The sequence below is a fragment of the Thalassophryne amazonica genome, chromosome 21, assembly GCF_902500255.1.
Source record: "Thalassophryne amazonica chromosome 21, fThaAma1.1, whole genome shotgun sequence".
In the NCBI taxonomy this organism is placed as follows: Eukaryota; Metazoa; Chordata; class Actinopteri; order Batrachoidiformes; family Batrachoididae; genus Thalassophryne; species Thalassophryne amazonica.
Window position 1 is genome coordinate 23850339 of NC_047123.1, and position 15621 is coordinate 23865959.

The 15621-nt window shown below is 40.6% G+C and overlaps 1 protein-coding gene across 1 annotated transcript in view; it reads left to right on the plus strand.

The window, feature by feature from the left end:
• utrn (utrophin) overlaps positions 1 to 15621 on the plus strand; it is a 301805-nt gene that overhangs the window by 274283 nt on the left and 11901 nt on the right. Inside the window, 1 exon segment of the mRNA XM_034162029.1 lies at positions 2831 to 2896. Within this exon segment, the coding sequence (XP_034017920.1) occupies positions 2831 to 2896 (66 nt within the window).

The window sequence follows — 15621 nt, forward strand, 5'->3', positions numbered from 1 at the left end:
CACGCAAAGCCATTCGCTCACCAGAAAACGTCTTACGTCTCAGTGTGACTTCTCAATAGCAGTGACCTAGAACACTCTGCCTTAAAGGTGATGAAAAGTGCAACTCTGATTGGTCACACTCTTGACAAATTTGTGAATTAATTTTGCGTTTCATCCAGCGCAGTGTAAATATCACTGTGTCACCTGACATAACCAAAACCACCTACACCACATGTTTTGCACCCACCATCAAGATGGGGCCTGTAGCTTTACAACTCAATGCACATTTTTACAAAGTCAACAAACAATATCAGATAATATCAATAAATTGTTACTCAATTGTTTTAAAGGTAAAGTGTATTTACTATTGTCTTAAATACAAAAGTGCTTTTTATCATAATAAAAACTTTTGTTGTTATTATTATTGTCTGATCTTTATCATATTTTTTTTGAAGATTAACATTTGCTGATTCACAGAACAGCTGTGAAGGACTGAATTACATATTTCACCAGACTTTCAGCCATTTATTAAACCTCAGTTTGGGAAAAAAATAATACTTCACATACTGTGCATAAGTTTTAGACACTCAACTTTTGAAAAAGTGACTTTTTTTTCCTTAATTAGTGTGTCTACATGTACAACACTCCTTCTCAAAACAATAATAATTTTGCATCTATATCATGAAATAAACTACTGTCGTTATTATCAAGTTCCAAGTGGTTAGTGCACGTGGTTTCAGGGTGGAAAGTTCCAGATTCAAACCCTATCCCTGCCACATTTCCTCCATGCAGTGTGGAGTTGTCAGGAAGGGCATCTGGCGTAAAACTTGTGCCAAATTAACATGCAGATCCATCTTGGCTTTGCTGTGGCGACGCTGAGTGCAAACAAGGGAGCAGCCGAAGGGTCTTACTTGTTATACACAGGAATTCAAGCTTGTTAAAACCTGATTTAAAAAGCAAATTTCTTAGAAAATTGCAGAACGGTGAACCATGGTCAAACATATAAATATAGTATGTTTAGAAGCTCATCATTTTTAAGGTTTTAGGTGCATTAATTGCGCATAATTGTTTGCAAAGTATCATCGAAAATGCAATTTAAAAAAAATAGTAAGACGAAATCCATCATGTATGTTGTGTTGTGTAGCAGCTACAATGAAAATGACATCAAAAGCAAAAGTATTCTTCAGTATTGCAATCTCTAAAATGCTGGAACTTTAGAAATTTATCTTCATTACATGTTGATTCTCATCTCAAAATGTCGCCTTTTTAAACAGAATTTCTGCCAGTATCAAAAACTGTATCCTTAATGTATTTTGGTGGAATGAAATTGCTCTAGAGAGATGAAACACTACAGACTGACTGTCGAGCCCGAGAGGAGGAAATTGTTTTTCATTAAATAAGAAAAGGAAAACAATTTCTCTACATTTTGTGCACTCCCTTTTACATAATAACAGATTGCACTGATTGCCAACATCCTCAAACATACACGCTCCTGTCTGTGTTTTCAGATCCGCCATTGCCATGCTGACACAAACCTGTACTTGCCCCTCAAATGAATCTCTAATCAGTCCAAAGCTTATCTGTGCTGAAGCAGACGTGGCTTTCTTGCTCGTGTCACATCAGAAGGCTTTAATCGTGAAGGATCTCACGATGCAGCGCTGCGCTCTCTGGCCAACATTCTTCCCATTGGTCACGTATCATTAACCTTGGGTCAGTGTTTCTGGCTGCATTGTTTTATCAGCGGAAACACAGACACCAAACTCATACATTTTTTACTGAGTACAACCGCTGACGTCACCGATTGATTTGTAATTAACAGATTTTTCATGTGACGACTCATCGTATTCTGATGGGATCATCTGCCTACGTGAGTTCAGTTTCATCCTGAACAGTAACGTAGGAATGATCGCATTATACTACAGGGAAAGAATGCTTGATCTGCAGAGCCAAGCTCATTACCACGGCGGCTTTTGTCTGGATCTGTAGCTGTAAAAACTGAAGTGTTTCTCAAAGCTACTCCTACATGTCCTCAACCACACATCTCTATCACAGACACATCTTTCTCATTTGTCTGTGTTTTCAGTTATTTGACTGCATTTTTTTTAAGCTACAGTGTTTATGATATTGTGGTGTTTATTAGCAGAAATGGAATTCATAACCGCCTGTTCAGTTGTGTATAATTGCCTGAAACAATGAATCGCAGACTTACCAACATGTACAACAAGTATGCCGATGCCATTTGTTACTCAAAATTAACTTACTGACCAGCTCTGCTGCATGCAAGTGAACACCAATGACAGTTAGTACCCTGCCCGAAAAGCAAAAGAAGAATAAGAGTTTGAAATACCACAGCGTCATATTCTACCCTCACAGCTAGTGTGCCACCGAGCTATGTCCAGTGGTTGCAACTGTTGTGGCCCAACCATTGCGTGAAGAGAGAATAGTGGTGGTCCAAGAACTGGTCGCTGTGGTACCCCATACTTCACTGTAGAAAATTTAAATATACTGTTGTAGAAACCACATTGCAGTTTATCTGATGGGTAAGAAGGCCTCAAACCATGAGAGTAGTTTTCATTTCTGTCCAACAATATCAACTGCATTAAGCGCTGCACTCATATCTAAATGGAGTCCAAATCCGTAGCTAATAAATGATCATTCATCATTCTAACAAATGTAGTTCCCATAATATGGCGCCACCCTCAAGTCCAGTTCTAAAGATTCAAAAAACTTATTTTCTGGCAAATGCAAGAATTTGTATACAGACTATGTTCTGAAGACTGTGTTCTTGTGACAGGCACTTTCTGCAGTTGAGAGCTGCTGCACTTTTCATTATTGATGGTGTCTTCCTCAGGTTGGCCCAGATGGAGCGCTCCAACGGCTCTCTGCCTACAGACAGCAGCTCAGCAACAGGAAGCATGTAAGTTGCCACATATTTACGTTTCCTCCAACATCATTTCATGTCTGGTGTCGAATTGCAGATTTTGTTGTTCAGAAACCAGAAGCTTTCTGAGACAGATTTGTTAGTGAAATACAGTAATAATCAAGTAGTGGGTGAATTTTGTTGGTTTTGTGCATTACTGTGTAATGCTTCTGGTTCTATGATCCCGATCTTCGATTTGGTGCAGAGTATGACATAACACAAGTGTCATTCCTAGTTTCATCCAGTGCACTTGTTATTTTTAAACCCTGAACTCTTCTAAAATAAATACTTGAGGATCAATACAGTACCTGTCAGTCTAATGCCTACGACACTCAGATGCGCCTTACATAGGAGGATTCACAACACACGTACACGCTGAGCACTGCAATGTGCAAGAGTATGAAAGGACCACAAAATTCAATTAAACATAAAAAGTAACAATATAATAAAAGAAAGGATTAAAATCAAAACTTCAGTATCTCTGATCTGTACTGTATTTTAATGTTATTTTCTCACTTCCTGTGACTGGGGTTGTGTGGACATTGGGTGGACAAGTGGAATCAGTTTTCACATGGGTACTGGACACTAAACATCGCTTGAAATTAAAACATAAAGGGTGATAAATACTACATTAAGATGCATAACAACCCATATTTTGGTACAAAACTCATTATAGGCGCTAATCACTTAAAGAACAGTCAAAGAAAGCTTACGCCTGTGCTAAAGAGCACAGCTCGAGTAACAGCACCCACAGCAAGAAAGGTACAGTTAAGGAAACCAAACAGTTGTTCCACTTACCTCAAGGATTTTCATGCAAATTCCATCTCAAAGGCTGCAACCTGATCAGTGAACCTTCTGTGTTCATCCTCTGAACAACAATGTACCAGGTTCCGGTGAATATCTGTCGTAAAGACAGATGGCAATCTGGGTAATTTGATGATATACCTACAAAATCCTGAATAACGTGGATCATTAAACCAGTCCCCTTTGTGCCCTCGTTTGCACTGATATTTCGTTTTTGCATTCACCGTGAAGATGAGGTCCAAAGTGTTCCATTAGAGCTGATGGAAATCCACACTTGCAAATATTTTAACACAAAAATTAAGATCAGTTAAGAGCAGCAGTTCTTGAGATATGGCACGCCTGTGCGTGAATACATGGATGGAGGGACAGGTGGAATTTAGCATGCTACGCGGAATTTATTTGTCATGACACAAACATTGACTATTTAGCCAGTTTCATTTTTTTATATGCAGTAGTCCTGCTAAAAGACAAATGCAGCTGTAAAATCTCTCATTTTATTAAATGTCAGGTCCCTGTGTGAGCTTTACCTGCCAGGGAAAACAGAACACGTGTAGAACATCTGCCAGTGGTGTCAATGCCTCAAAACCAACCAAACCATCAACTAGGTGGCTTTCCAGATTGATGAAAACAGCTCCAGGGTTCTGAGAGATTTGAGAAGAGTTGGTGGAGAACTAAAGCACTTTGGAATGAGATCAGAAAGACATTATCATGTGGTTGATTCCAGAGGGATGGGCAAGACTTTTGAAAAAGTAATGGAATAGAGAGGCAACTATGAGAAGTGAGAGTGATTGGTTTCACAGTGCCGCGATAGTTATCGTTTTTCAGTGGAAATGAGAGCACAGCAAAGTGGAGAAAGAAGAAATGATAGAAAAAAAGGGAAAAATCTGCTGAGGCAATTGTAAAAAAATGTCTGATAGAGTAGAGAGAGAGAGAACGAAAGAGAGTGAGAGCAGGTGTGGGAGCATCTCCTCAAGTCCATTCAGCTCGAAGGGCAGCATTAGTGCCGCTTCAAGACCGAGATCCTAATCAGTGGAATGAGCTCTTGAGGTTCAAACGCCCTCAGAGCTCACGGACATGCACGCACGCACGCACGCACTCACGTCACTGTCTTCCTGTTATGTCCACCAAGGGCGTTGTGTTTTCAACTCTTAGTTTATTTGGACAGTTATGTTAAAAAAAAAAAAAAAACGAAATAAATGAACCAGTTGTCACAAAATTGTGTCTGAATTGACACAAAAACCTTTAAAAATTGCACATATAGAATGGTAGGGATAAGTTTGCACTTAAACTCTCTGTGACGTGACATCACCCATAGGTTTTTGTTTTTGTTTTTTTTTTTGTTTTTTGAACAGCAGGTTTGAAGCTCAAATGGGCGGTTACAAATGTTGCCATTTTGGCAGTGGATGACTCCACCTACCCATAAATGGGTAAAGAAGTGGAGTGACCAGTGGTACAAATGAAGCCCGAACACCCCCCGGTTGGTTTGTACAGTTAATCACAGATGAAGCCAAATGATCAGTCGAGCCCACAGCGGCTAGCGGCTAGCCGCCAGAGCTAGCTGGTGTCTGTAGTCTGGACTCGTCTGCACTCCTCTCGTCAGCGCACAGTTGTCAGTCAAAGTGACCACACCCCTTTTATTCAAGAGCCCAAGGGCCCTTAGTGATTTTCCAGTCAGGCTGGGATTTGAACCAAGGATCTTCTGGTCTCAAGCCCAACACCTTAACCACTAGACCATCACCTCCCCCAAATACATCTCTCTACAGTCATCATGAACAGGGAAACTAGTTGTATAGTCCAAAACCTTCTTTTTTTCTGTTCCGTCATTTTGTGAATGTGTAAGATGCAGCAACTAGGGCAGTTTGACGTCAGATTAAAACAATATTCCATTCAAGGGACGCTGTAATCTGGATTAACTAACCCAGTTAATGGTTGTGCGTACCACAAAGGTCTAAGTACTCTCTGTCTGTCTGTGTGTCTCTCTCCATATATATGTATAGATTTGTTGGGCTCTTCAACAGGACGTTGTTAATTGAGGTATTTTATCACTCAGGATTCAGGATTTGCTACCACCAATAAAACTAATACATACAAACAACTACTATGGTAGAATGGGGTTGTAGTATGTTTTGTGAGTTTGCTTACACATCTCCAGTTTTACTTAAAGCCACATGTAGTTAAAATAATAAAAAGTGTGTTTGGAAGCAGTGGCAGCTCCTGAAGAATTTCTCGGAGGTGGGGGGGGGGGGCGCAGTTTTTTTTTTTATAATGATTAAGGCTACCCATTCAATGTGTACATTATGTTTGGCAATCGTATCAATTTGATGTTACCTGTTTAACTCATACAGCAACACTTCCACTAGATGGCAGCACACAACAGAAGATTTCCCCTCTAGCTACATATGTAAAAACTATCGAACGAGTTGCATCCAGGAAGCTTCACAAGCAAAATGTTAATCAAAATCATAATCAAAATGATGTGACCCCACAATAAATTAAACCACTTATTCATCATTTACATTAATCAGTAGAGCGAAGTTGGCAAAGACGTTTTTGGTGCTGGAGGACCGAATCTCTGAGCTTCTCAGGGTTTGAGCACAGTATTGATGTATGTCGCAGCCCGCTGTGGATGATGTAAACATACCCGGAACACATAGAGATGCATTGAAAGCCCCGTTACATGAAATCTATTGATTTTACATGAGAGTGTGTGAGAGATGGTTGGTTTGAATTTCAGCCTGATTGAAATAGCACGAGACTGGACAATGACGTTCAGAGGCAGTTCCATTGGTGTGGAACGCTCATAAGCAGTGGAATGGAGGTAAACTCAGACATAAAAAAAAATATCTCCTATTCCCGTTTGGCAGTATGTCATCCAAATCACCCTGATGAAACAGCCGCCCGTGTTTAGAAGTAATGAAAACGTGGGCACCAAGAGTGCAAATGCCACAAATCTGACAGAGAAACATGGGTTGATATTTTTCAAAACAATTAAAAATATAAAAGAAAAGGCCTCTTGAGACAAGGTTCTAAAGTGTGTTTTTATCCTGCTGAAGGTTGCATTCCATTGTACTCATGTCAGAAAGAGTGAATGGTGCTCGTTGGGCCACACATTCTCATCTGACCTTGCAGTTTCAAAGTGCAGTTTTTGAAACAGGACTTCACATTAAGTTTTTCAACTTGGTATTTCTAAACGGAAAAAAAAATGCTTTTCAGCCTGTGAATGGGAGTTGGTGGGGGGGGGAATCATAGCATGACATATTGGAGCCTTTAAAATGTGTGACAAACATGTTTCTCCTCACTGGTCTTGTGCTCGTTTGACTCTGTCTTATTTAAGAGACGGGAGATGATTGGGGTCTATGGGTTGAATGGAAGACGGGGAAAAAAAAAACATTTAGAATGTCGCCCACCTTTTCTCCAGATAATGTGTGCTGTCACTCTCCAAGATTTACTTTTTTTGTGCAAAGCAGCAGTCACGATGTAGCTGTGATGATGTCAAATGCACATAATGAATGCGAAAAATGAGAATTGAAACAGCAAGTCAAAAGCAATAAGCAGAGTTTTTGCATGTTACAGCACCTGCCTGCAACTCGAAGAGAAATGTGCAAGACATTATTCATGAAATGTCCGTTTTCAAAAGCATCAAAATGGAAATTTATATTTATTACTCTGAAAAAAAAATGCCTGTAATTGGTCTTTAAAAACTAACCATCTCCATCATTTTCGCCCTACTGTACCAGATTGCTGTTAGTAGAACTATAATTGGCTTATTGCAACAGACTGAACATATTTAGTGTTTTAATTTTAACTAAGCTTAATCGTGCTGGAAATTAAATTAAAATCTGTACTTCAGAAAAACAATTAGCCCAGAATTTCTGAGTTAGAGTTCAATGAGAATTCTGCAATACGTCTAAGACCAGAGGGGGTGTAGATATTAAGTCTGTTTTATGGTTTTTATATTGGTGCTTAGCTTTGATATATGTGTTAAATTTCATTTATTATTTCAAAAGGCACAGCATAGTTTTACACCTGTTTGCATGTCAGGAAGGTTTGATCACAGGACAAGTTATAACGTGAACTACTGGACATACTTACAGGATATAAATTTAGCACTATACGCTGTGTAGCTAATGCTATATGTTTGTTAAAACCCTGTGAGTTAAAATTGAAAATGTACACTTTAGTCACACCATAATAGTGGTGTGTACAAACACAAAATTAGAAGAAAAAAAATAGTCCTGATGGATCTAACTGTATTTTGAATCAGGAACTAATGGACAAAAGAGGCAAACGTGCAGCAAAATGAGTCGTGGGTTGACGCCACGTCTCAGTCAAACCCCAGAGAGCCTTTTAGAGATATATAAAGTTTTGAGCAAACCAGTCAAAGGTGAAGATCGGATTGATTTTTCACAGAATTGACGAAAATATGCTTCATGTTGAAATGCAGTTATTATAAAGAACCTTTATGGTATGTCACAAAATTAATTTTATTGCTGGTATTTATCTTGGGAGGGCTTCCACGGCAAATATAGTGAGTTTCCTCCATTAGAGTTTGCTGGACTTTTCAGACAATGTGAATGAGAAATTGAATGTGCAAGATTTAAAATTCCTGCTGCCTTTTATTGGAAATTTGGAACTGACTGAAAGTACTTTAAAAAAAAATATAAAACACTCTCTTCACTGACTTGTTTTATCAAATAAAGTACTGAAACTAATGGTAATACATTAACTGGCACAACAGAGTGGTCTTACTGCTGTCTAGCAAGCATCCAGCAAAACCTTCATGTGAAATATGTCTAGTTTTCTCTAGTGTTTCCCAGTGGGATCTTTTATGGCCTGTGCTTATTAGCTGTGTCCATTCTGTATTTTTGTTTCCACTTTACGTGTTTTTTGGTCACTTTCCATCATAATAAAAGGTCCACCTGTTTCTTTTGACTCAATTCCTCCAAAAAAACAAAGGTGAATTTTTTTTTATCATATTGGCAATATAATATTGTAAATCTTTTGAGTACAGTGAAACAAAATTAGTGGCAAATCATAAAAACTTCAAACCTATTGCAGCAATAAGTTAAGCAAAACAAGCAGTGAATAGGTTTCATCGATCTGCAATATTTAAAGAAAAAACAGTGAAGTCTCTCTGATATTAGCACATCAGTTTAACAGTCTCGAAATTAGCTCCACGATATAAATCTTGGTGTCGCCGACCAAACAATCCCCCCTAAAAATCAGTCCTTCCTGCCTTCAATGCGCATGCGTCATTTCGGAGCGTCATTTCTGCCTTGTTTCTGCTTAACGCTGCACTCCAGTCGTCATCTACCTCAGCCACAGATATCTGAAGCTTTTGTACAACAATCATTTCCACATAAATTCAGCATTATTTCAAAATAAAAGACGGGGGAGCAATCACAGCACAACAGCAGCACGTCTGAGTCTGACTCTCTGAGTCTGACTCTCTACACCCAAAACGATCAAATGGATTAATGAGATTATTAACCATCAGACCATCAAAGTTTTAGGCAGAACCGAGGCAATAATCAGTGAATCGGTGCTGACACTCTCAAATGACACGTGCGCAGTGAAGGCAGGGGGGACCAATTTTTAGGGGGGACCATTCAGTCGGTGACACGGAACGTAAATACAGCATTATTAATGAATGAGGGACCTTTTTTCTGCTTCAAAATATCGTGATGTGAAAGGAAACCAAACCAAAGGAAAAGTCCAACATTCCAAACTTTTGGTCTTGGATCATAGAAAAGATCTGTTAGAGCGTTCTTGCTCTGTGAAACACCACACAGTCTGAGAGAGAGACCGACAGAGAGGGGGTGTGGCCAACATTGACTAGTGTTGACATTCCAAAGCATTGAACGCCACATCGTATCGTTGATTTTATAAAGGTTTTAATTTCACATTTACACATTTGCTGCTTGCGTGTTACGGCACAGAGCTCATACGCGCGGCTAACGGGCAGCAGATTGGGTTCTTCTCTGCAGCCTGCAAGTGTATGAAAACAGGCATCGTGTGAAAAGGATGAGCGCGTTTGCCAATTACATGCAAGTTTGGTTTTCGCGTTCAAAGCCTGTGAGCGTCGAGTTGGACTCAAACCAGCTGCAGCGTGATGTCAGTAATTAGTGCATGCGTCGGAGACAAAGCTGTACAGATGGAGTCGAGGGACAAAACATAAGCTGCGTGTGTGTGTGTGTGTGTGTGTGTGTGTGTGTGTAGTTGCATCCAGCAATGTGTTAATGCGAAACAGAACCCATAATCATGAGTCCAGTTTTCTGTCTTGTCCTTTTTTTCTTAACGTTTTGATAACACTTTCTCCTCCTCCCGTTCCCACCTCATCCTTCCATCTTTCAAGCTGGAGTCTAATCACTGGGGCCAGGCTTCAGATTGAACAGAGGATAAGCATGAAAATGTGTATTCTGAGTCTTCCAGCGTGAGCAGTCACCCACAGATCCACGCGCAGTGTGGCTTTAATATCCGATCAAAGGGAGGAATCCATGATTTTAGCTTCTGTGCTCCTCTTTTATGAACTTTTTCATTTTTCCTTTCCGAAAATTTGATCTGATCTTTCTGCCTCCCTGTTATCCCTGTCATCATCATCATCTCCCTCCGTTGCTGTCTGAGCTCCGTCCAGATGCCCTGTTTATAAGCCACACCCCTCTTACAGGCCACACACAGGCCACACCCCATTTACCGGACCCCTCTGTATTTTAGTTGGACTATCGTTGGAAGGTAAAGTCTGTGACACCTTTTTGCCATGTCCTCCTGTCTTTCTCACCAAATTCATTACTTGCAAACAACACGGCTGTCGTGAGCCAGTGGAATCGCCATTCGTCAATATCTTTGCTCTCCTCTGTTGCTGTGCCACCTGAGCCACCAGTCATTTCAGGCTGTCGTGTCGCTTTCACAGACATTTTACAGCAGGTGGTTTGGGATCCAGCTGTACCCCCTGCAGTTCACATTTCCACATGTAATGATCCATTTCCTGCTGTCTGCTCAGCTTCTCACTGCCATCCATAATATTCTGTGGTATTACTATAATTTAGACATCTGTGAATGCATTTTGACGAGTCATCATTACAGGTCAGAATGATGCGTTTTTGGATATCTGCATACATTTTTACAATATGAAGTTATGATGTTGACGTGTTATCATTTGTCTTGTCTCATATCCTGAATGATCATTTCTGATTCTGTCTGGTTACGTACAGTGCATCTGGAAAGTATTCACAGCACTTCACTTTTTCCATATTTTGTTCCAAAATGGAATGGCACTCACAGCACCCCATAATGACCACATGAAAAAAGTTTTTTTTTTTTTTTTTTTTTTTTTTTGCAGATTTATTAAAAACAAAAATCTAAGAAATCACTTGTACATAAGTATTCACACGCTTTGCTCAATACTTTGTTGATGCACGTTTGCAGCAATTACAGTCTCAACTCTTCTTGATTATGATGCCACAAGCTTGGTGCACCTATCTTTGGGCAGTTTGTGCCCATTCCTCTTTGCAGCACCTCTCAAGCTCCATCAGGTTGGATGGGGAGTGTTTGTGCACAGTCATTTTCAGATCTCTCCAGAGATGTTCAATCGGATTCAGATCTGGGCTCTGACTGGACCACTCAAGGACATTCACAGAGTTGTCCTGAAGCCACTACTTTGATATCTTGACTGTGTTGTTAGGGTCCTTGTCCTGCTGATAGATGAACCATCGCCCCAGTCTGAGGTCAAGAGCGATCTGGAGCAGGTTTTCATCCAGGATGTCTCTGTACATTGCTGCATTCATCTTTCCATCAATCCTGACTAGTCTCCCAGTTCCTGCTGCTGAAAAACATCCCCACAGCATGATGCTGCCACCACCATGCTTCACTGTAGGGATGGTGCCTGGTTTCCTCCAAACATGACACCTGGCATTCATGCCAGAGAGTTCAATCTTTGTCTCATCAGACCAGAGATTTTGTTTCCATGGTCTAAGAGTCCTTAAAGGACCTTTTGACAAACTCCAGGTGGGCTTTGGTCTGGCCACTCTAGCATACAGCCCTGATTGATGGATTGCTGCAGAGATGGTTGTTCTTTCTGACAGAGTGACCATCAGGTTCTCGGTCACCTCCTTGACTAAGGCTCTTCTCCCCTGTTGCTCAGTTTAGACTGGCAGCCAGCTCTAGGAAGAGTCCTGGTGGATCCAAACTTCTTCCATTTACAGATGATGGAGGCCACTGACTACAGACAATTCCTTTGACTTCATGCTTATTTTGAGTTCTGACATGAAATGTCAACTGTGGAACCTTATATGTAGACAGATGTGCCTTTCCAAATCATGACCAATCAACTGACTTTACCCCAGGTGGACTCCAATTACACTGTTGAATCATTTTAAGGATGATTAGTGGAAACTGGATGCACATGAGCTCAATTTTGAGTTTCTTGGCAAAGGCTGTGAACACTTGTTAATGTGCAAATGATTTCTTTTTTTTTTATTTTAATAAATTTGCAGAAGTCTCAAAAGACCTTTTTGCCATTGTCATTATGGGGTATTGTGTGTAGAATTTTCAGGAAAAAACTGAACTTTTTCCATTTTGGAATAAGGCTGTAACATAACAAAATGTGGAAAAAGTGAAGCGCTGTAAATACTTTCCTGGTGCATTATATGCTGTTTATGATAGGATTCCAACACAGCACTCACAAAGTACTCTGGTCCATTTGGATTCCCAACAGCAATGCAAGATATTGATAACACTATCTGCACTGATTATTGTCTAAAGTGCATAACTCAAGTGCAGTTTGGGCATGTCCAACTCTGCTTCTTTGTTTGCTCAGTCATTATCTGTGAGGCTCAACACATGTATAGGTTGTATTTACACACTTCATTCGTAATGGACCTGTTTTGGGGGTATCATGAAATAGACCTGACAGTCAGGTGCCTCAGCAGTTAATGCATTGCATTTGATGACAAACACAGAAGTAATAGGTGTTCTGGCTAATGGAGAGTTTTGCACTCTAGCAGTGTTCAACCACAGCTCCCTGAGGTGAAGCATTTGACCCACCAAGCTTCTTCGATCTTCCCCATACTGCTATAGGTGGAGACAGTAACCCCATGCCTACACACACACACCAAAATACCTACTGCACCTGAACGCCATGGCCAGTTGTGTCTTGGTGCTCCACATCCCCACCTACAGTTCCGCTGAGGAAAGAACTAGCGTAAGCATACAGTGTAAACCGTTAGTGTTCACTTCTAATTCAGTTAAAATTTTTGTTTTCAGGTCAGTTTCATGTGGATTCCTTTCAGTTTAATGTGGATTCCTGTGTGTATAAGCAGAGTATGACCCTACCTACGTAAGGTGTATCTGAATATAGCGCTTTACTGTCTGGGACAATCAAAGAGGGGCTTGTAATGTGTGTAAGATAGCACCCTAAAGCTGTATTGACATTATCACAGCAAAATGCATTTCTGCAGTCTTCTGCAGAGGAATTCATTGTGCATCACAAAGGTGCAGCTCACCCACTGTTAAAATTTGGTGAACTTTGACTGTGCACCAAGCTGGGCTTTGTGTTGTACCTGCAGAAAATATGTGCCCTGCAGAAGAAATGTATAGCACCACCCACAGTTTTGGGGTGGTAGAGATCTGTGTGGGCCAATGCTGTTGCGAGGAACCTCATCCCGTCACCCCAGCAAACAACTCCACCACTAATTTCTACATTTCTCTCAATGTTTTCTTCAACATCTCTATTTCACAGCATAAGTATTATCTCATTATTTCACATTTTAGCCTCTGGTAGGATTCATTGTGTCATCAATATCTATGCATTTTCAGCGTGCCTCACAATAGAATGATACACATTTGTCTTATGATGAAAAGCTTAAGAGTTTTCAGAAATATGAAGAAGGGACATGAATAAGCAAGGACGTCAGAAGGGATTTGTTAAAGAAAAGGATGAGAACTCTTCATGGGAAAGGGATAGGCAACACAGAATGGTTTGAAATATAAAAATACTGTATTGGCAGAACTTTGCTTCATCTTTGATATTTGTAAAGGATGAACACGGTGTACGTTTTTCTTGGGAAACGATCTGTCTCAACTTGAATAAGACACGGAGGTTAAAGTGCCCGATTAAAGGGTAAAAATGTTAAGACAGCTCTTCTGAGCATGTCATGTCTTTTATGTGAAGCTTCATTCTGCTTCGCTTTCGTTAGCGATCCTGTACTCCCAGTCCTCGTCATAAAAGTGTAGGTGTTATCGCAGGTGTTAAAAAGGGAGATGTACTCGTAACCTTTCCTGTGAGTCGAGAGGTGATGATGACACGCACGTGTGCCGAGTTTTCTTGCTCTTCTGCAGTGCAAGTGAAGGCTGAATATGTAAAACCAGCTACAGTCCCAGAAGACGTGTTCTCTACTGCATACTTGGTTGGGTGGTGGTCAGAAAGAATTGGCAAGGTCAACTTTTGCTCAGCGAAACTAAACTAAAGCAGGAATACCGTAAAAATAAGCTACAGCAAGTTTGTAGGACAAACTCTTATAAATCTCGTGAACTTTGATGCAGTGGATGTAATATCCCATGGGCATGTCTTCTACCTGCTGGATGGTTAGTGGGGACTTGATTGGTGGATTAGGAGCAGGTGTGGTAGTCAGTGACTTCTTCTGCACAGAAATGTACTAAATAAGAGAAAAGAACTTTTATTTTCTGATTATTTCACAATCAGAAATGCAAATAAGTCACAAGCTCACACAACACCGCCGAAGGGATTTTGTGTGAATGCAGCTGAAAGAGACGCTTCTTCATTCTCTCTTTGCCTCTGAACATACAGTTTCGAAGTTGCATGTAGAATGAAATGAGCTTGTTTGTCACTTTCTTGTTACCGCGGGCAACAGTCATAAAACGGCCGCCTGGTGCGCGGGAGAAAACTTGGCACTGTCGGATCCGCGAAGAGCCAAAGATCGGCAATGAATATTTTTGACGATGTGTCAGGCTTCTAGGCTTGAGATGCGTTTCAAAATGAAGACAAAAACTGCCACTTCTTTCAAATCACTGTCGGAGACATGCGCACCAACACGCACGCACAGATACACAATAACTGCAGTCAATGACAGACATTTCTCCCTCCCTCCTTATCTTTCCATCTGCCTGCCAAGCTTTTTCTCCTTTCTCCTCAGTCTCCTGGGTGCACCGCCTTATTCCACTTATCAGCTAGTTGAGACTGACACGTCTGTGTTCCACCAGGGACTGTGGGGCTTACGCTGTAGCAGACTCGAACAGCTAAAGCTCTTATATGTCATGTCAGTTTCCACATGCATTGGCTAGAAAAGGTTATTTTGAACATTTTTTTCCTCACTTAACATCATTTTCTGACATGGGTTCAGTCTCACAGTGAAAGCAAATCTGTGCCACACGATCTGTATTAAATTAGGTAATGGTACCTGTGGGCATGAAGACAGTGAGGGCTATGGCAATCTGACACTTGACCCCAATGATCTTCACCTTTACCCAAATGACTGACTTCTGGCTGACCTTGCTAAGGTGATTCTTTAATCCATTTAAATGTTGGGTCAATTGTGTTGAAACTCAAATTTCAATTTAATTCAATTTTTCAATTTATTTTCCTTATATAGCGCCAAATCACAACAGACTTGCCTGAAGGCGCTTCACACAGGTAAGGTCTAACCTTACCAACCCCCAGAGCAACAGTGGTAAGGAAAAACTCCCTCTGAGGAAGAAACCTCACGCAGACCAGACTCAAAGGGATGACCCTCTGCTTGGGCCATGCTACAAACATAAATTACAGAAACAATTCACAGAACAATTCACGGACGAATATACAAGAATTGCTGTTGATGCACAGGACAGGAGGGTCGCCAACACAAATACAACTCCCATCTCTGGATGGAGCTGCACCTTCCAAATTCCTCTATCTTATTCTTGAA